The sequence below is a fragment of the Electrophorus electricus genome, chromosome 10 (assembly GCF_013358815.1).
Source record: "Electrophorus electricus isolate fEleEle1 chromosome 10, fEleEle1.pri, whole genome shotgun sequence".
Taxonomy (NCBI): domain Eukaryota; kingdom Metazoa; phylum Chordata; class Actinopteri; order Gymnotiformes; family Gymnotidae; genus Electrophorus; species Electrophorus electricus.
In genome coordinates, this window is record NC_049544.1 from 20291072 (window position 1) to 20312392 (window position 21321).

Consider the following 21321-nt stretch of genomic DNA (forward strand, 5'->3'; position numbering starts at 1 on the left):
CGGTTTCACTGCATGAGAAAAGTATGGCTGATTAGTGCAGAAGCAAAGTTAACCCATCACTGTGGGGTTCATGGTAAGAGGGCTGAGGTTGAGAGCCTGACCCAGATTCACACTTTACCCTGACACCAGGTTTGGGTTTTGAGCCAACAGAAACACTCTACAAGCGTACCTGCACAACCAAAACTACTGTGGAAAATATTTCCACCATGTAAGATTTTTGCTGCTCATATTTCTTTCAGTTTATCTGAAGTTTCCATTTCTACTTGGTCAAAAACTGGGGAATATTTGATTCATGTCGACGTCTTTGAGAAAGTCCAAATGGATATATTGAGATCCAGTTTTATGTACAAAATATTACATTTCTTCTCCTTGGAGACTGCAAAAAACTCTTCATATTTAAATCTAGTTCCCATCCACTTGTTGGTCTAGAAACCAATTATCCTTGTGTCATCAGACAAAAAAATGAGAGAAGATCCTTTTTCTACTCTGGAGTTGTAAACTGAGATTTTGACAGCCCCGTGACTGCTGTTGTTCAGAGGCCAGTGGAACGCTCCTCCACGGTCGTGGTCTGTGAATACACCGAGCCCGTCACTGAGGGGAAGTACTTCTTCATGAACTGCAGTTTGATGCATGGTGTCTTACGCAGAAGTTTTACAAGCTGCCTCTTAAATTTCTCCCCCATGAACACATAGAGGAAAGGGTTGAGGCAGCTGTGGGAGTAGGCTATGGCCTCTGTCACCTGCAGAGATACCTGGATCATTTTGCTGGACTCGCAGTCCATTTCCCAGATGCTCTTCAGTTCCAGGTTCTTGAGGAACGCCACCACATTGTATGGGGTCCAGCAGCAGTAGAAGACAGCCATCACCACAAAAACGAGGCGGACGGCCTGCTGCTTGGAGTTGCGCAGCTTGAGGAGCCGACGCAGCACCTTCCAGTAGCAAAACCCCATGACGGCCAGAGGCAATAGCAGGCCCAGGACATTCATCTTAAAGAACCCAATCACCCTCAAGTCGTGCTGCTTATGCTTATTTTGATAAGCACTGCAGAGCTGTGTGTTGTTGAACGTCTCCACACGGAGGTACATCAGCTCGGGGAAAGACGCCATCACGGCGACCACCCAGACAAGCGCGCTGGACAGGATCCCGAACGCCTTTGTTCGGATCCTCAGTGCGAACACGGCGTGCACCACGGCCAGATATCGGTCCACGCTCATCAATACGACGAAGAAGATGCCACTGTAGAAGCCGACGTAGTACGAGCCGAGGACGACGGTGCACATGGCGCTCCCGAAAACCCAGTGGTCCCTGGCGTAGTGGGCCAGGAAGGGCAGACAGATGACCAAGAGCAGGTCGGCAAAAGCCAGGTTGAGCAGGCATACGTCGGTCATGCTTCTTAGATGAGCTCCCCCCAGGATGACCCACACCACCAGGGCGTTGCCGAGGAAGCCCACCACGAAGAAGAGGGAGTAGAGTACAGGAAGGAAGTGCTTGTCATGGCTTCCATAATCACAGATGCCAAAGCTCTCACCAATGTCAGTATTGTAATAGTCATAATAAATGTCTTCAGTGCTGCAAAAACAAGAGGAATTTAGAGAAATGCTGAAGGATTATAAGGAGGATTATGACTAGCCTGATAATCCCCATGCTTGATATATGTTCACAGACCTTACAACTCCAATCTCAAGCTCCTTTTTTTATGAAACAGTAACTCCAGTGGGTGAAAAATGAGCCATAATGGAGTACACAAGAAGGAGTATTAATCTCTTTCTGCTCTGTTGAATAATCACATGATGGAAATCGTACTCTAAGACGGACCTTTTAAACACAGGTCTATCGGTCGAGTTTAACAATGATTGTCTTAGTTTAGGGCTTCGAGCTGCAATGCTGATCTAGTATTATAGACATAAGCATGTTTTAAACCTCACCTGACATCGGGTTCAGTTGTGTATTTTGGTGCACTTGTTATATTGTTCCAAGCAGAGATCGTGCTGGCAATGAGACTGAAAACAGCAAGGAAGACAGAGAAGAGCAACACGCTTACTTCCGAACTTTAGAAGTCTCTTCTCAAGAAGTGTGAGATACCAGTAACACGTTACCTAACCACAACTTTTACCCACATTCATACACAGTGTAACTGCTATTAATTGTAGTACAACATACTAATTAAAATGTGCAACAACATGATAATCTGTACACTGATAATGATACACTGATAAATTATGTAAAGACAGATTAGAAGTAAAAGCAGATATTTTTCATCATTACTCAATAAATTACACTGTAATTAACGGTGCCGAGTGGTTTCGTAATGCGATCACATTCATATACTCTTGGTCTAGTTGCTTGACGATAAGCCCACATTTAGACAGAGGTCTACTGGTTGAGATCCACAGTGATCAACTTAGTTCTAGGCATTTTTAAATGGAGTGCTGATGTATTCTCACAGATAAACGCAAATGTCAGAGGCTCACTGACACACCTTTGTTTTCCACATAAAAGGAAATCTCCATGGCACTCTTCATCAAATTAAGAAGCCTTTTATTTGTCCATGGTTTTTCACTCTTAATCAAGCGTGCGTTTAGGTGTTTTTTTTTCATCAATTTTTATATTCAAGTCCAAATAAAATAGTTGCCTTAAAAGCATTTCTGAGCAAGAAACCGACAGTGGGTTTTATTTCTTTTTTTCTGAAAGCAGATTTTATCAGATGTCCTATCAGCTGTGCTTTACACCACAGAAACGAGATACAAACTGATCTTCTTACCTGTGTGTTATGAGGAGAGAGGCAGTGCTGTTCTCCATTGCTGCCATTCAAGAAAAGAAAACAAAGATGCCTCTTGCTTTATTTAATTCAATTGAACTTTTTTTTTAAAGCAGAAATATGAAAAGCCAGCGAGTCTGTAGCCAGCCAGCCGTAGACCCAACTAAACCACATACTGTGCATCTCTTCTGCAAAACAGTTTTCTGAACCATTTTGTTACTGAACTAAATGTCAGTTGCAAAAATTAGCAGGTGAAAGCCTGTTTTCTACACTGAAAAATACACAAGAGGTTCTTGCACACAGGCCAAAGTCAAACAAGCAAAAGAGCCAACATGCAATAAATGAACAATGTATACACAATAAAAAACTTCTTTCCTTTAAAGATTATTTAAGTCGTGTATAATAGTACAGGGGACAACATTTGTAGCAAATACTTACCAAATTTGACAAATGGATTCTCAGACTTAAAGCCAAAATGGATATAAAGTAGCTGTTTGAGGTCTGGTTTACAGACTTCCTTTAGTGAGTGAGGGGGTTCTGCATATGAATACATGACAGGTTGCATCTAAGTGTTTTGCAGCCAGAGGCATAGCAATCACATGATTGGCTCTGGACTATTTTAATATAGTGAAAAGGGCTGAGCTAAGCACTCGTGCTCCCAACCCCAGCGGCTGGGCAGTAATGCTCAGGTTGTGGTTGTGTGCACATGCCTTGTGAAGTACTCCACTTGTAATTTACAGGTTGTATGTACAGCTTGTACATTATGGAAGAGAAAATGTGCAGGCCCAACACCAGCAATCATAGGCCATGAAAAGCAATGGACCCAGAGGACTTTATGAAATTGGGGTAAACATGTTGGATTACTCTCAGGGTGCAGATGGAAGGGTGAACCCCCAACATTTCGATGGCATCATCACCTAGAACGATAAACACAGCTGGGCAAACTCTGGGTGAGGGTTACAAACAGTAACAACTCATCTTATTCTTTAAGTCAGCATAATGTCGAGGTCCACAGCTCACATGCTCACGGAGCCTGGTAGCAACCGGCCTCGTGTGCAGTCACGCCCAGGTCGTAATCACATGATATCGATAACGATCTGGATGAACATGGCCTTTGATGTGACATCATCTATGACATCATTTGTTCAATAGGACAGCATGTATCCATTGCACATGTGGTTTAGAACCCGTTACTTTGTGCTCCTGTCTATATACAGACCTTCCGTCTCACTTACATGTAGGTAAGGTGATTTAGCAAATGAATGAACACGGGCCAAACTTTTGAAAGGGTGAAAAGAACATTTCATATTTTCAGCTTGACTCATGGCCTCAAACACAGAAAATCACACCTTGGGGAGACCTAAGGGAGTCTTGGGGCCTGAACTGTTGAACAGTTGCTTCATCACATAGTTAACATTTTAATGATATTGTAGTAACTTCAAATGCAATTAAATGGGTATAATTACAAACGTGATACCCAAAACTTCCCTGAGAGTCTTCTGAAACTGTATGATTTGCAGGACGAAAATCACCCACTCCATAAAGCTGTATCTTATCATATAGACATCATATACACATATGCTGTCACGTTACGGCCCCATCCCCTCCTCAAACGTCTTGGTGTGTGTGTGTGTGTGTGTGTGTGTGTGTGTGTGTGTGTGTGTTCGTCCGTGTTGCGACGTCCTTTCGTGTCGTCCACCTGTTCTGTATTATGTGTAATCCTCGTGCGTGTATACATGTCTTTTGTGTTGTAGTACGTGTTGTTGGTGTTTGAAAGGTGTTTAGTGTGGTGTTAGTGTGTCATTTCTGTGTTAATTAAACGTATGTTTGAATGTGCCCCTTCTCTACATCCTATTTGCCTCGTCGCGTCACATGTGCTTCCTTTGTAATTACATAAAAATAAATAAAATATTGATAGTTTTTAAAAATAGGTTTTTTAAAACTATTTTATTAATGGCGTATAATATTTCTTGGGAAAAACAAAAGATGCTTAACAAAACACTGGAGCAAGCATTTTAATTCTGACATCATGTAAAGACTGGTTTTTAAAAGTGGGTAAATTTGTTCTTATATAATTAGTTGATTAAATATAAACTTGCATAATCAATGATTTTTTGCAGAAACTGCCAATGCAAAAAAAAACAACAAAAAAACAAAAAAAAAAACGATGGAATACCAGTGGTCAACTGGCAAAGGTTCACTGTCATATCTCTTATTTTAAGAAATTTGGACCTTATTTAGCTTGATTGGTGAAGCCCCTCTACAGGAGCAGCCAACTTTGTCATAATTTTTGCTCTTTGGTCAATCTTACCAACTTAGATTTATCAATATATCTTATTTAACATCATCATTTGTGGTTCACATTGGGTTATCAATTAATCAAAGGTTTATAACAAGTAGGCTATAACACAGCACGTAAACGCAGTTTTCAAACACAATTTTCAATCAGTGCATGATTCATTCCTCCCACTGAAAACATCAAACATTGAAATTTTATGTTTTGCTAAATGCTGTTCAATAATTAATCCAAGGTAGCTGAAATTAGTTTTCTGTATTTAGTTATTTTTGTGGTTTCACAGAAGACAAAGTCTTGATTGATTTCAATGATATCAGTGGTATTGATTAATCATCAGCAAGCTAGCTTTTGGAACTCACCTCTGTAAACAGCCATAGAGCATTGGGTAGTACTGAACGCTAGCATGATGTTCGCTGGATTCTTAACTTGCTGTGTCATCTAAAAATAGACGCAGGAACATGAATTTAAAGAGAAATGAACTGACTCCACCCTATTACTGCCCAAACGATCGCTTCTGTAATTTGCTCTTATTTTGGTTCTGTATCCTTCATTCATTCATACACTATAATGCCAAAAGTATTCGCTCACCCATCCAAATCATTGAATTCAGGTGCTCCAATCACTCCTGTGGCCACAGGTGTATAAAGCCAAGCACCTAGGCATGCAAGCTGCTTCTACAAACATTTGTGAAAGAATGGGCTGCTCTTAGGAGCTCATTGGATTCCAGCATGGTACCATGATAGAAGGCCACTTGTGCAACAAGTCCAGTTGTGAACTTTTGTCACTACTACAGTCAACTGTCAGTGGAATGATAACAAAGTGGAAGTGATTGGAAATGACAGCAACTCAGTCACAAAGTGTTAGGCCACGTAAAATGACAGAGCGGGGTCAGTGGATGCTGAGATGCATAGTGCGTACTGGTCGCCAACTTTCTGCAGAGTCGCTACAGACCTCCAATCTTCAAGTGGCCTTCAGAGCTTCATGGAATGGGTTTCCATGGCCAAGCAGGCTGCATCCAAGCCTTACATCACCAAGCGCAATGCAAGCGTTAGATGCAGTGGTGTAAAGCACGTGTCTAGGCTCTAGAGCAGTGGAGGCGTGTTCTCTGGAGTGACAAATCACGCTTCTCCGTCTGGCGATCCGATGGATGAGTCTGGGTTTGACAGTTGCCAGGAGAACGGAACTTGTCTGATTGCATTGTGCCAAGTGTAAAGTTTGTTGGAGGGGGGATTATAGTATGGGCTTGTGTTTCGGGTGTTGGGCTCGGCCCCTTAGTTTCAGTGAACGGAACTGTTACTGCTTCAGCATACCAAAAGAATTTGGACAATTTCATTCTCCCAACGTTGTGGGAACAGTTTGGGAATGGCACCTTCCTGAATGTCAGATGAATGTCAGATGAATCACTGGGATGGCACCACACCAGTACACGTGAACTGTTTCTGGGTCTGAATGGGCCAAATTTCTGAGCAGTCACATCTCTGACATCTCGGAGCCCTCAACTCCACCAGAACTGCTGGTGCATGGTGCGCATACTAGGTGTGAACACACTCTGTGACCTACAGTGGATTTTCAAGCAAAATCACTATACAAACATAACAATCCATTTATTAATTCAATGAAAGCAGTTAAATAATAATAAAAAACAATGAAGGTTTACATCATGAGTAAATCATGCTGTTGTGTACAAAGATGCTCTGAATGGTCTAGGTGAAATCATATCGCCGTCCTTGACAAAGTCCAAATGGATATTTTGAGATCCAGTTTTATTTTATTGTCTCCAGACAAAAAAGATTGAGAGAAGATCTCTTTATGTAATTAATGGTGCCGAGTGGTTTCGTAATGCATTCACATTCATATACTCTTGGTCTAGTTGCTTGACAATAAGCCCACATTTAGATAGAGGTCTACTGGTTGAGATCCACAGTGAACAACGTAGTTCTAGGCATTTTTTAAAGGAGTGCTGATGTATTCTCATGGATAAATGCAAATTTCAGAGGCTCAGTGACACATTTGTTTTCCACATAAAAGGAAATCTCCATGGCACTCTTCATCAAATAAAAAATTAAATGTTTAATAACCCCAGCCCCCCCCACTGTAGCTACACCAGTGCTTCAGGGATGCGTAGAGCACACAGCTCAACACAGCAAAGGTCCAGAGTCACATTCTGCAGTGAATCCCCATAGTCACGAGCAAGAAACCATCATCCACTGTCTGAAACAGCAGTGGCTGCTTCCTGTGCAAGAGAAGAGAGAGTAGACGAGGCTAAGACTGTTACTGTCACATCCCTCTGGTGTTTTAATGCTTTCAGTCCTAAAAGATTACATATTCTAATATTCATTCTACTTTTAATTCTAGTTTGAGTTAAGAACATAAGGGAGGGGAGTGCGAGGTGAGACCCTGACCAGGAAAACACACGTTCAATTCAAGACACTAACCCAAGTCCAATCCACTGGTAGGGAGGGTTTACCCTAACCCTAGTCCCCTAACCTTAACCCTAAACCTAGTCCACTCCACTGGTAGGGAGGGTTTACACTAACCCTAGTCCACTCCACTGGTAGGGAGGGTTTACCTTACTCTTACCCTACGGGTAGGGAGGGCTTACCCTAACCTTAGTCCACTCCACTGGTAGAGAGGACTTACCCTAACCTTAGTCCACACCACTGGTAGGGAGGGCTTACCCTAACCTTAGTCCACTCCACTTGTAGGGAGGGTTTACTCTTAACCTTAGTCCACTCCACTGGTAGGGAGGGCTTACCCTAGCCTTAGTCCACTGCACTGTTAGGGAGGGTTTACCCTAACCCTAGTCCACTCCACTGGTAGGGAGGGCTTACCCTAACCTTAGTCCACTCCAATGGTAGGGAGGGCTTACCCTAACCTTAGTCCACTCCACTGTTAGGGAGGGTTTACCCTAACCCTAGTCCCCTAACCTTAACCCTAAACCTAGTCCACTCCACTGGTAGGGAGGGTTTACCTTACCCTTACGCTACGGGTAGGGAGGGCTTACCCTAACCTTAGTCCACTCCACTGGTAGAGAGGACTTACCCTAACCTTAGTCCACACCACTGGTAGGGAGGGCTTACCCTAACCTTAGTCCACTCCACTGTTAGGGAGGGTTTACCCTAACCCTAGTCCACTCCACTGGTAGGGAGGGTTTACCCTAACTCTAGTCCATTCCACTGTTAGGGAATGATTACTCTTAACACTAGTCTACTCCACTGGTAGGGAGGGCTTACCCTAACCTTAGTCCACTCCACTGGTAGGGAGGGTTTACCCTAACCATAGTCCACTCCACTGGTAGGGAGGGTTTACCCTAACCATAGTCCACTCCACTGGTAGGGAGGGCTTACCTTACCCTTATCCTACGGGTAGGGAGGGCTTACCCTAAGCTTAGTCCAATTCACTGGTAGGGAGGGTTTACCTTACCCTCACCCTAGTCCACTCCACTGGTAGGGAGGGTTTACTCTTAACCTTAGTCCACTCCACTGGTAGGGAGGGCTTACCCTAACCTTAGTCCACTCCACTGTTAGGGAGGGTTTACCCTACCCCTAGTCCACTCCACTGGTAGGGAGGGTTTACACTAACCCTAGTCCACTCCACTGGTAGGGAGGGTTTACCCTAACCTTAGTCCACTCCACTGTTAGGGAGGGTTTACCCTAACCCTAGTCCACTCCACTGGTAGGGAGGGTTTACCCTAACCATAGTCCACTCCACTGGTAGGGAGGGTTTACTTTTAACACTAGTCCACTCCACAGGCAGAGAAATCCAGCTACCTTCTGGTCATCAGCTTTGAGGAATAGACGCACATAACACCATCTATAATAATATTAGAAGAGTACTAGAAGCATAAAAATATGATAGTAGCAGGGGAGGTGGCAGTGTTGGTAATAGCAGTAGTAGTATTCATTAACTATACGAACTTCAGGCCTGACTAGCTGGTCTACAGGAAAAGGAAGTATGAAAAGGTGCACAAGAGAGGTATGAACAGACACCTCTGGGCTTTAATATTCTTAGACAGCCACATTCAGTGCAACGTGGCAGAATGCAGAGCAGTGTGATGAGTGGTGGTATTGCTGGTATTTTTATCAGCTGATTCCTGTTCGAGTGTCCTACCCATTGGCCCCTTTGCTGTGACAGGGCTAATACTCTGACACTTTAGGCTAAATGGCAGCTGAGATCAACAGAGTTAACATTTTTGTCTGTAAACTGGGACAGTCCCTGTGTGGTAAGCAATGTGTTTCTAATTTCTGAATATCAGATGAATCAGTTGGATGGCACCACACGGGTACACGTGAACTGTTTCTGGGTCTGAATGGGCCAAATTTCTGGGCAGTCACATCTCTGACATCTCGGAGCTCTCAATCTCCACCAGAACTGCTGGTGCGCATTGATTGTACTAGGTGTGAACACACTTTGTGACTTACAGTGGATTTTCAAGCAAAATCACTATACAAACATAACAATCCATTCATTCATTAAATGAAAGCAGTTAAGTAATAATTAAAAAAAAAAAACAATGTGCCATACAGCACACATTGAGGCTAGTGATGTTGTGAAAGTGTGACCCAATATGTGCCAGAGCAAACTGGAACACATCATAGATTGAGTGACACAAAACTAATCGTCCCCAGCAAGAAGTCTTCGGGTCCCAATTCCATTTGCTGTTGCCTGAAGCAGTGTGGCAGTCTGCCTGCTGTTAGGGCTTTGCTTGGGCAATGGGTTTCACTGCATGAGAAAAGTATGGCTGATTAGTGCAGAAGCAAAGTTAACCCGTCACTGTGGGGTTCATGGTAAGAGGGCTGAGGTTGTGAGCCTGACCCAGATTCACACTTTACCCTGACACCAGGTTTGGGTTTTGAGTGAACAGAAACACTCTACATGTGTACCTGCACAACCAAAACTACTGTGGAAAATATTTCCACCATGAAAGATTTTTGCTGCTCATATTTCTTTCAGTTTATCTGAAGTGTCCATTTCTACTTGGTCAAAAACTGGGGAATATTTGATTCATGTCGACGTCTTTGAGAAAGTCCAAATGGATATTGAGATCCAGTTTTATTTACAAAATATTACATTTGTTCTCCTTGGAGACTGCAAAAATCTCTTCATATTTAAATCTAGTTCCCATCCATTTGTTGGTCTAGAAACCAATTATCCTTGTGTCATCAGACAAAAAAATGAGAGAAGATCCTTTTTCTACTCTGGAGTTGTAAACTGAGATTTTGACAGCCCCGTGACTGCTGTTGTTCAGAGGCCAGTGGGACGCTCCTCCACGGTCGTGGTCTGTGAATACACCGAGCCCGTCACTGAGGGGAAGTACTTCTTCATGAACTGCAGTTTGATGCATGGTGTCTTGCGCAGAAGTTTTACAAGCTGCCTCTTAAATTTCTCCCCCATGAACACATAGAGGAAAGGGTTGAGGCAGCTGTGGGAGTAGGCTATGGCCTCTGTCACCTGCAGAGATACCTGGATCCTTTTGCTGGACTCGCAGTCTGTTTCCCAGATGCCCTTCAGTTCCAGGATCTTGAGGAACGCCACCATGTTGTACGGGGTCCAGCAGCAGTAGAAGACAGCCATCACCACGACGACGAGGCGGACGGCCTGCTGCTTGGAGGCGCGCAGCTTGAGGAGCCGACGCAGCACATTCCAGTAGCAAAACCCCATGACGGCCAGAGGCAATAGCAGGCCCAGGACATTCATCTTAATGACCCCAATCACCCTCAAGTCGTGCTGCTTATTCTTATTTTGATAAGCACTGCAGAGCTGTGTGTTGTTGAACGTCTCCACACGGAGGTACATCAGCTCGGGGAAAGACGACATCACGTTGACCATCCAGACAAGCGCGCTGGACAGGATCCCGAACGCCTTTGTTCGGATCCTCAGTGCGAACACGGCGTGCACCACGGCCAGATATCGGTCCACGCTCATCAATACGATGAAGAAGATGCCACTGTAGAAGCCGACGTAGTACGAGCCGAGGACAACGGTGCACATGGCACTCCCGAAAACCCAGTGGTCCCTGGCGTAGTGGGCCAGGAAGGGCAGACAGATGACCAAGAGCAGGTCGGCGAAAGCCAGGTTGAGCAGGCATACGTCGGTCATGCTTCTTAGATGAGCTCCCCCAAGGATGACCCACACCACCAGGGCATTGCCGAGGAAGCCCACCACGAAGAAGAGGGAGTAGAGTACAGGAAGGAAGTGCTTGTCATGGCTTCCATAATCACAGATTCCAAAGCTCTCATCAATGTCAGTATTGTAATAGTCATAATAAATGTCTTCAGTGCTGCAAAAACAAGAGGAATTTAGAGAAATGCTGAAGGATTATAAAGAGGATTATGACTAGCCTAATAATCCCCATGCTTGATATATGTTCACAGACCTTACAACTCCAATCTCAAGATCCTTTTTTTATGAAACAGTAACTCCAGTGGGTGAAAAATGAGCCATAATGGAGTACACATGAAGGAGTATTAATCTCTTTCTGCTCTGTTGAATAATCACATGATGGAAATCGTACTCTAAGACGGACCTTTTAAACACAGGTCTATCGGTCGAGTTTAACAATGATTGTCTTAGTTTAGGGCTTCGAGCTGCAATGCTGATCTAGTATTATAGACATAAGTATGTTTTAAACCTCACCTGACATCGGGTTCAGTTGTGTATTTTGGTGCACTAGTCATATTGTTCCAAGCAGAGATCGTGCTGGCAATGAGACTGAAAACAGCAAGGAAGACAGAGAAGAGCAACACGCTTACTTCCGAACTTTAGAAGTCGCTTCTCAAGAAGTGTGAGATACCAGTAACACTTTGCCTAACCACAACTTTTACCCACATTCATACACAGTGTAACTGCTATTAATTGTAGTACAACATACTAATAAAAATGTGCAACAACATGATAATCTGTACACTGATAAATTATGTAAAGACAGATTACAAGTAAAAGCAGATATTTTTCATGATTACTCAATACATTACACTGTAATGGTGCCGAGTGGTTTCGTAATGTGATCACATTAATTTACTCTTGGTCTAGTTGCTTGATGATAAGCCCACATTTAGACAGAGGTCTACTGGTTGAGATCCACAGTGAGCAACTTAGTTTTAGGCATTTTTAAATGGAGTGCTGATGTATTCTCATGGATAAACGCAAATTTCAGAGGCTCACTGACACACCTTTGTTTTCCACAGAAAAGGAAATCTCCATGGCACTCTTCATCAAATTAAGAAGCCTTTTATTTGTCCATGGTTTTTCACTCTTAATCAAGCGTGCGTTTGGGTGTTTTTTTTTCATCAATTTTTATATTCAAGTCCAAATAAAATAGTTGCCTTCAAAGCATTTCTGAGCAAGAAACCGACAGCGGGTTTTATTTCTTTTTTTCTGAAAGCAGATTTTATCACATGTCCTATCAGCTGTGTGTTACACCACAGAAACGAGATACAAACTGATCTTCTTACCTGTGTGTTATGAGGAGAGAGGCAGTGCTGTTCTCCATTGCTGCCATTCAAGAAAAGAAAACACAGAGGCCTCTTGCTTTATTTAATTCAAGTGAACTTTTTTTTTAAAGCAGAAATATGAAAAGCCAGCGAGTCTGTAGCCAGCCAGCCGTAGACCCAACTAAACCACATACTGCGCATCTCTTCTGCAAAACACGGTTTTCTGAACCATTTGCTTACTGAACTAAATGTCAGCTGCAAAAATTAACTGGTGAAACCGTGTTCTCTACACTGAAAAATACACAAGAGGTTCTTGCACACAGGCCAAAGTCAAACAAGCAAAAGAGCCAACATGCAATAAATGAACAATGTATACACAATAAAAAACTTCTTTCCTTAAAAGATTATTTAAGTCGTGTATAATAGTACAGGGGACAACATTTGTAACAAATACTTACCACATTTGACAAATGGATTCTCAGACTTAAAGCCAAAATGGATATAAAGTAGCTGTTTGAGGTCTGGTTTACAGACTTCCTTTAGTGAGTGAGGGGGTTTTGCATATGAATACATGACAGGTTGCATCTAAGTGTTTTGCAGGCAGAGGCATAGCAATCACATGATTGGCTCTGGACTATTTTAATATAGTGAAAAGGGCTGAGCTAAGCACTCAGCACTCATGCTCACAACCCCAGCGGCTGGTCAGTAATGCTCAGGTTGTGGTTGTGTGCACATGCCTTGTGAAGTACTCCACTTGTAATTTACAGGTAAGCTTGTACATTATGGAAGAGAAAATGTGCAGGCCCAACACCGGGAATCAGAGGCCATGAAAAGCAATGGACCCAGAGGACTTTATGAAATTGGGGTAAACATGTTGGATTACTCTCAGGGTGCAGATGGAAGGGTGAACCCCCAACATTTCAATGGCATCATCACCTAGAACGATAAACACAGCTGGGCAAACTCTGGGTGAGGGTTACAAACAGTAACACCTCATCTTATTCTTTAAGTCAGCATAATGTCGAGGTCCACAGCTGACATGCTCACGGAGCCTGGTAGCAACCGGCCTCGTGTGCAGTCACGCCCAGGTCGTAATCACATGATATCGATAACGATCTGGATGAACATAGCCTTTGATGTGACATCATCTATGACATCATTTGTTCAATAGGACAGCATGTATCCATTGCACATGTGGTTTAGAACCCGTTACTTTGTGCTCCTGTCTATATACAGACCTTCTGTCTCACTTACATGTAGGTAAGGTGATTTAGCAAATGAATGAACACGGGCCAAACTTTTGAAAGGGTGAAAAGAACATTTCATATTTTCAGCTTGACTCATGGCCTCAAACACAGAAAATCACACCTTGGGGAGACCTAAGGGAGTCTTGGGGCCTGAACTGTTGAACAGTTGCTTCATCACATAGTTAACATTTTAATGATATTGTAGTAACTTCAAATGCAATTAAATGGGTATAATTACAAACCTGATACCCAAAACTTCCCTGAGAGTCTTCTGAAACTGTATGATTTGCAGGACGAAAATCACCCACTCTATAAAGCTGTATCTTATCATATAGACATCATATACACATATGCTGTCACGTTACGGCCCCACCCCCTCCTCAAACGTCTTGGTGTGTGTGTGTGTGTGTGTGTGTGTGTGTGTGTGTGTGTGTGTGTGTGTGTGTGTTCGTCCGTGTTGCGACGTCCTTTCGTGTCGTCCACCTGTTCTGTATTATGTGTAATCCTCGTGCGTGTATACATGTCTTTTGTGTTGTAGTACGTGTTGTTGGTGTTTGAAAGGTGTTTAGTGTGGTGTTAGTGTGTCATTTCTGTGTTAATTAAACGTATGTTTGAACGTGCCCCTTCTCTGCATCCTATTTGCCTCGTCGCGTCACATGTGCTTCCTTTGTAATTACATAAAAATAAATAAAATATTGATAGTTTTTAAAAATAGGTTTTTTAAAACTATTTTATTAATGGCGTATAATATTTCTTGGGAAAAACAAAAGATGCTTAACAAAACACTGGAGCAAGCATTTTAATTCTGACATCATGTAAAGACTGGTTTTAAAAGTGGGTAAATTTGTTCTTATATAATTAGTTGATTAAATATACACTTGCATAATCAATGATTTTTTGCAGAAACTGCCAATGCAAAAAAAAAACAAACAAAAACCAAAAACCGATGGAATACCAGTGGTCAACTGGCAAAGGTTCACTGTCATATCTCTTATTTTAGGAAATTTACACCTTATTTAGCTTGATTGGTGAAGCCCCTCTACAGGAGCAGCCAACTTTGTCATAATTTTTGCTCTTTGGTCAATCTTACCAATTTAGAGTTATCAATATAGCTTATTTAACATCATCATTTGTGGTTCACATTGGGTTATCAATTAATCAAAGGTTTATAACAAGTAGGCTATAACACAGCACTTAAACGCAGTTTTCAAACACAATTTTCAATCAGTGCATGATTCTTTCCTCCCACTGAAAACATCAAACATTGACATTTTAAATTTTGCTAAATGCTGTTCAAAAATTAATCCAAGGTAGCTGAAATTAGTTTTCTGTATTTAGTTATTTTTGTGGTTTCACAGAAGACAAAGTCTTGTTTGATTTCAGTGATATCAGTGGTATTGATTAATCATCACCAAGCTAGCTTTTGGAACTCACCTCTGTAAACAGCCATAGAGCATCGGGTAGTACTGAACGCTACCATGATGTTCGCTGGATTCTTGACTTGCCGTGTCATCGGTGCCGAGTGGTTTCGTAATGCGTTTACATTCATATACTCTTGGTCTAGTTGCTTGACAATAAGCCCACATTTAGATAAAGGTCTACTGGTTGAGATCCACAGTGAACAACGTAGTTTTAGGCATTTTTTAAAGGACTGCTGATGTATTCTCATGGATAAATGCAAATTTTGGAGGCTCACTGACACATTTGTTTTCCAACCCGAACCCCTTTGTTTGGATCCTTAGTGCGAACATGGCGTGCACCACGGCCAGATATCGGTCCACGCCGACGTAGTCCGAGCCGAGGACGACGGTGCACATGGCGCTCCCGAAAACCCAGTGGTCCCTGGCGTAGTGGGCCAGGAAGGGCAGACAGATGACCAAGAGCAGGTCGGCGAAAGCCAGGTTGAGGAGGCATACGTCGGTCATGCTTCTCAGATGAGCTCCCCCCAGGATGACCCACACCACCAGGGCGTTGTCGAGGAAGCCCACTACGAAGAAGAGGGAGTAGAGTACAGGAAGGAAGTGCTTGTCATGGCTTCCATAATCACAGATGCCAAAGCTCTCATCAATGTCAGTATTGTAATAGTAATAATAAATGTCTTCAGTGCTGCAAAAACAAGAGGAATTTAAAGAAATGCTGAAGGATTATAAAGAGGATTATGACTAGCCTGATAATCCCCATGCTTGATATATGTTCACAGACCTTACAACTCCAATCTCAAGCTCCTTTTTTTATGAAACAGTAACTCCAGTGGCTGAAAAATGAGCCATAATGGAGTACACAAGAAGGAGTATTAATCTCTTTCTGCTCTGTTGAATAATCACATGATGGAAATCGTACTCTAAGACGGACCTTTTAAACACAGGTCTATCGGTCGAGTTTAACAATGATTGTCTTAGTTTAGGGCTTCGAGCTGCAATGCTGATCTAGTATTATAGACATAAGTATGTTTTAAACCTCACCTGACATCGGGTTCAGTTGTGTATTTTGGTGCACTTGTTATATTGTTCCAAGCAGAGATCATGCTGGCAATGAGACTGAAAACAGCAAGGAAGACAGAGAAGAGCAACACGCTTACTTCCGAACTTTAGAAGTCTCTTCTCAAGAAGTGTGAGATACCAGTAACACGTTACCTAACCACAACTTTTACCCACATTCATACACAGTGTAACTGCTATTAATTGTAGTACAACATACTAATTAAAATGTGCAACAACATGATAATCTGTACACTGATAAATTATGTAAAGACAGATTAGAAGTAAATGCAGATATTTTTCATCATTACTCAATACTTTACACTGTAATGGTGCCGAGTGGTTTCGTAATGTGATCACATTAATTTACTCTTGGTATAGTTGCTTGTCGATAAGCCCACATTTAGACAGAGGTCTACTGGTTGAGATCCACAGTGAGCAAGTTAGTTCTAGGCATTTTTAAATGGAGTGCTGATGTATTCTCACGGATAAACGCAAATGTCAGAGGCTCACTGACACACCTTTGTTTTCCACATAAAAGGAAATCTCCATGGCACTCTTCATCAAATTAAGAAGCCTTTTATTTGTCCATGGTTTTTCACTCTTAATCAAGCGTGCGTTTGGGTGTTTTTTTTCATCAATTTTTATATTCAAGTCCAAATAAAATAGTTGCCTTAAAAGCATTTCTGAGCAAGAAACCGACAGCGGGTTTTATTTCTTTTTTTCTGAAAGCAGATTTTATCAGATGTCCTATCAGCTGTGCGTTACACCACAGAAACGAGATACAAACTGATCTTCTTACCTGAGTGTTAAGAGGAGAGAGGCAGTGCTGTTCTCCATTGCTGCCATTCAAGAAAAGAAAACACAGAAGCCTCTTGCTTTATTTAATTCAAGTGAACTTTTTTTTAAAGCACAAATATGAAAAGCCAGCGAGTCTGTAGCCAGCCAGCCGTAGACCCAACTAAACCACATACTGCGCATCTCTTCACATGATTGGCCAATCGCATGAGTGCTGATACATTCTCATGGATAAATGCAAATTTCAGAGGCTCAGTGACACATTTGTTTTCCACATAAAAGGAAATCTCCATGGCACTCTTCATCAAATAAAAAATTAAATGTTTAATAACCCCAGCCCCCCCACTGTAGCTACACCAGTGCTTCAGGGATGCGTAGAGCACACAGCTCAACACAGCAAAGGTCCAGAGTCACATTCTGCAGTGAATCCCCATAGTCACGAGCAAGAAACCATCATCCACTGTCTGAAACAGCAGTGGCTGCTTCCTGTGCAAGAGAAGAGAGAGTAGACGAGGCTAAGACTGTTACTGTCACATCCCTCTGGTGTTTTAATGCTTTCAGTCCTAAAAGATTACATATTCTAATATTCATTCTAATTTTAATTCTAGTTTGAGTTAAGACCATGAGGGAGGGGAGTGCGAGGTGAGACCCTGACCAGGAAAACACACATTCAATTCAAGACACTAACCCAAGTCCACTCCACTGGTAGGGAGGGTTTACTCTTAACACTAGTCTACTCCACTGGTAGGGAGGGTTTACCCTAACCATAGTCCACTCCACTGATAGGGAGGGTTTACTTTTAACCCTAGTCCACTCCACTGGTAGGGAGGGTTTACTCTAACCCTAGTCCACTCCACTGGTAGGGAGGGTTTACCCTAACCCTAGTCCACTCCACTGGTAGGGAGGGTTTACCCTAACCATAGTCCACTCCACTGGTAGGGAGGGTTTACTTTTAACACTAGTCCACTCCACAGGCAGAGAAATCCAGCTACCTTCTGGTCATCAGCTTTGAGGAATAGACGCACATAACACCATCTATAATAATATTAGAAGAGTACTAGAAGCATAAAAATATGATAGTAGCAGGGGAGGTGGCAGTGTTGGTAATAGCAGTAGTAGTATTCATTAACTATACGAACTTCAGGCCTGACTAGCTGGTCTACAGGAAAAGGAAGTATGAAAAGGTGCACAAGAGAGGTATGAACAGACACCTCTGGGCTTTAATATTCTTAGACAGCCACATTCAGTGCAACGTGGCAGAATGCAGAGCAGTGTGATGAGTGGTGGTATTGCTGGTATTTTTATCAGCTGATTCCTGTTCGAGTGTCCTACCCATTGGCCCCTTTGCTGTGACAGGGCTAATACTCTGACACTTTAGGCTAAATGGCAGCTGAGATCAACAGAGTTAACATTTTTGTCTGTAAACTGGGACAGTCCCTGTGTGGTAAGCAATGTGTTTCTGATTTCTGAATATCAGATGAATCAGTTGGATGGCACCACACTGGTACACGTGAACTGTTTCTGGTTCTGAATGGGCCAAATTTCTGGGCAGTCACATCTCTGACATCTCGGAGCTCTCAATCTCCACCAGAACTGCTGATGCGCATTGATTGTACTAGGTGTGAACACACTTTGTGACTTAAAGTGGATTTCACTGCATGAGAACAGCATGGTTGATTAGTGCAGAAGCAAAGTTAACCCGTCACTGTGGTGATCATGGTAAGAGGGCTGAGGTTGTGAGCCTGACCCAGATTCACACTTTACCCTGACACCAGGTTTGGGTTTTGATCGAACAGAAACACTCTACAAGTGTACCTGCACAACCAAAACTACTGTGGAAAATATTTCCACCATGTAAGATTTTTGCTGCTCATATTTCTTTCAGGTTATCTGAAGTTTCCTTTTCTACATGGTCAATAACTGGTGAACATTTGATTCATGTCAACATATTTGACAAAGTCCAAATGGATATATTGAGAACCAATTTTATTTACAAAATATTACAATTCTTCTCATTGGAGACTGCAAAAAACTCCTCATATTTAAATCTAGTTCCCATCCATTTGTTGGTCTAGAAACCAATTATCCTTGTGTCATCAGACAAAAAAATGAGAGAAGATCCTTTTTCTACTCTGGAGTTGTAAACTGAGATTTTGACAGCCCCGTGACTGCTGTTGTTCAGAGGCCAGTGGGACGCTCCTCCACGGTCGTGGTCTGTGAATACACCGAGCCCGTCACTGAGGGGAAGTACTTCTTCATGAACTGCAGTTTGATGCATAGCGTCTTGTGCAGAAGTTTGACAAGCTGCCTCTTAAATTTTTTTTTTTTTTAGGTTTTTATATTCAAGTCCAAATAAAGTAGTTGCCTTCAAAGCATTTCTGAGCAAGAAACCGACAGCGGGTTTTATTTCTTTTTTTCTGATAGCAGATTTTATCAGATGTCCTATCAGTTGTGCGTTACACCACAGAAACGAGATACAAACTGATCTTCTTACCTGAGTGTTATGAGGAGAGAGGCAGTGCTGTTCTCCATTGCTGCCATTCAAGAAAAGAAAACACAGATGCCTCTTGCTTTATTTAATTCAAGTGAACTTTTTTTTAAAGCAGAAATATGATGAGCCAGCTAGTCTGTAGCCAGCCAGCCATAGACCCAGCTAAACCACATACTGTGCATCTCTTCTGCAAAACACAGTTTTCTGAACCATTTGGTTACTGAACTAAATGTCAGCTGCAAAAATTAGCTGGTGAAATCCTGTTCTCTACACTGAAAAATATACAAGAGGTTCTTGCACACAGGCCAAAGTCAAACAAGCAAAAGAGCCAACATGCAATAAATGAACAATGTATACACAATAAAAAACTTCTTTCCTTAAAAGATTATTTAAGTCGTGTATAATAGTACAGGGGACAACATTTGTAGCAAATACTTACCAAATTTGACAAATGGATTACCAGGCTCAAAGCCAAAATGGAAATAAAACAAAGTAGCTGTTTCAGGTCTGGTTTACAGACTTCCTTTAGTGAGTGAGGGGGTTCTGCATATGAATAAATGACAGGTTGCATGTGAGTATTTTGCAGCCAGAGGCATAGCAATCACATGATTGGCTCTGGACTATTTTAATATAGTGAAAAGGGCTGAGCTAAGCACTCATGCTCACAACCCCAGCGGCTGGGCAGTAATGCTCAGGTTGTGCTTGTGTGCACATGCCTTGTGAAGTACTCCACTTGTAATTTACAGGTAAGCTTGTACGTAATGGAAGACAAAATATGCATGCGCAACATTTGGAATCGTGGGGCATGAAAAGCAATGGACCCAGAGGACTTTATGAAATTGGGGTAGACGTGTTGGATTACTCTCGGGGTGCAGATGGAAGGGTGAACCCCCAACATTTCGATGGCATCATCACCTAGAACGATAAACACCGCTGGGCAAACTCTGGGTGAGGGTTACAAACAGTAACACCTCATCTTATTCTTTAAGTCAGCATACTGCCGAGGTCCACAGCTGACATGCTCACGGAGCCTGGTAGCAACCGGCCTCAAGTGCAGTCACTCCCAGGTCGTAATCACATGATATCGATAACGATCTGGATGAACATGGCCTTTGATGTGACATCATCTATGACATCATCTGTTCAATAGGACAGCATGTATCCATTGCACATGTGATTTAGAACCCGTTACTTTGTGCTCTGGTCTATATACAGACTTCCTGTCTCACTTGCATGTAGGTAAGGTGATTTAGCAAATGAATGAACACAGGACAAACTTGTGAACGGGTGAAAATAACATTCCATATTTTCAACTTGACTCATGGCCTCAAACACAGGAAATCACACCTTCGGGAGACATAAGGGAATTTTGGGGCCTGAACTGTTGAACAGTTGCTTCATCACATATTTAACTTTTTAATGATTTTGTAGTAACTTCAAATGCAATTAAATGGGTATAATTACAAACGTGATACCCAAAACTTCCCTGAGAGTCTTCTGAAACTGTATCTTATTGCAGGACGAAAGTCACCCACTCTATAAAGCTGTATCTTATCATATAGACATCATATACACTTATGCTGTCACGTTACGGCCCCACCCCCTCCTCAAACGTCTTGGTGTGTGTGTGTGTGTGTGTGTGTGTGTGTGTGTGGGTGTGTGTGTGTGTGTGTATTCGTCCGTGTTGCGACGTCCTTTCGTGTCGTCCACCTGTTCTGTATTATGTGCAATCCTCGTGCGTGTATACATGTCTTTTGTGTTGTAGTACGTGTTGTTGGTGTTTGAAAGGTGTTTAGTGTGGTGTTAGTGTGTCATTTCTGTG

General features: G+C 42.4%; 2 protein-coding genes and 1 long non-coding RNA gene across 5 annotated transcripts in view; all 3 read right to left on the reverse strand.

The window, feature by feature from the left end:
* Positions 1–521: 521 nt before the first annotated feature.
* On the reverse strand, positions 522–5421 carry LOC113568687 (C-C chemokine receptor type 5-like). 2 transcript variants are annotated; one of them, XM_035530622.1, is made up of 4 exons: positions 5413–5421; positions 2761–2800; positions 1925–1999; positions 522–1568 (listed from the first exon to the last, which is right to left on the reverse strand). In XM_035530622.1, exons 2-4 carry the CDS (start codon positions 2796–2798, stop codon positions 533–535), a joined length of 1149 nt encoding a protein of 382 aa, XP_035386515.1. In that variant the 5' UTR covers positions 2799–2800; positions 5413–5421; the 3' UTR covers positions 522–532. The 2 variants fall into 2 exon arrangements, with proteins under 2 accessions (XP_035386515.1, XP_035386514.1); XM_035530621.1 differs by lacking the exon at positions 5413–5421 and adding an exon at positions 3196–3282.
* A 3295-nt stretch (positions 5422–8716) lies between these two features.
* LOC118242132 (C-C chemokine receptor type 5-like) overlaps positions 8717–21321 on the reverse strand; it is a 28115-nt gene continuing 15510 nt past the window's right edge. Inside the window, exons 2-5 of one of the 2 annotated variants that reach the window (XM_035530617.1) lie at positions 15168–15439; positions 12508–12547; positions 11690–11764; positions 8717–11333 (exon numbers count right to left, since the gene is read on the reverse strand). In XM_035530617.1, the coding sequence (XP_035386510.1) occupies positions 10298–11333; positions 11690–11764; positions 12508–12547; positions 15168–15439 (1423 nt within the window). In that variant the 3' untranslated portion in view covers positions 8717–10297. Of the gene's footprint in view, positions 11334–11689; positions 11765–12507; positions 12548–12944; positions 13032–15167; positions 15440–21321 lie in introns of those variants that run through there. The other variant, XM_035530618.1, reaches the window with a different exon arrangement.
* Positions 17015–20025, reverse strand: LOC118242134. Its single transcript, XR_004776567.1, has 3 exons — positions 19939–20025; positions 19503–19542; positions 17015–17052 (listed from the first exon to the last, which is right to left on the reverse strand). It is a non-coding gene; the product is annotated as an uncharacterized LOC118242134 (long non-coding RNA).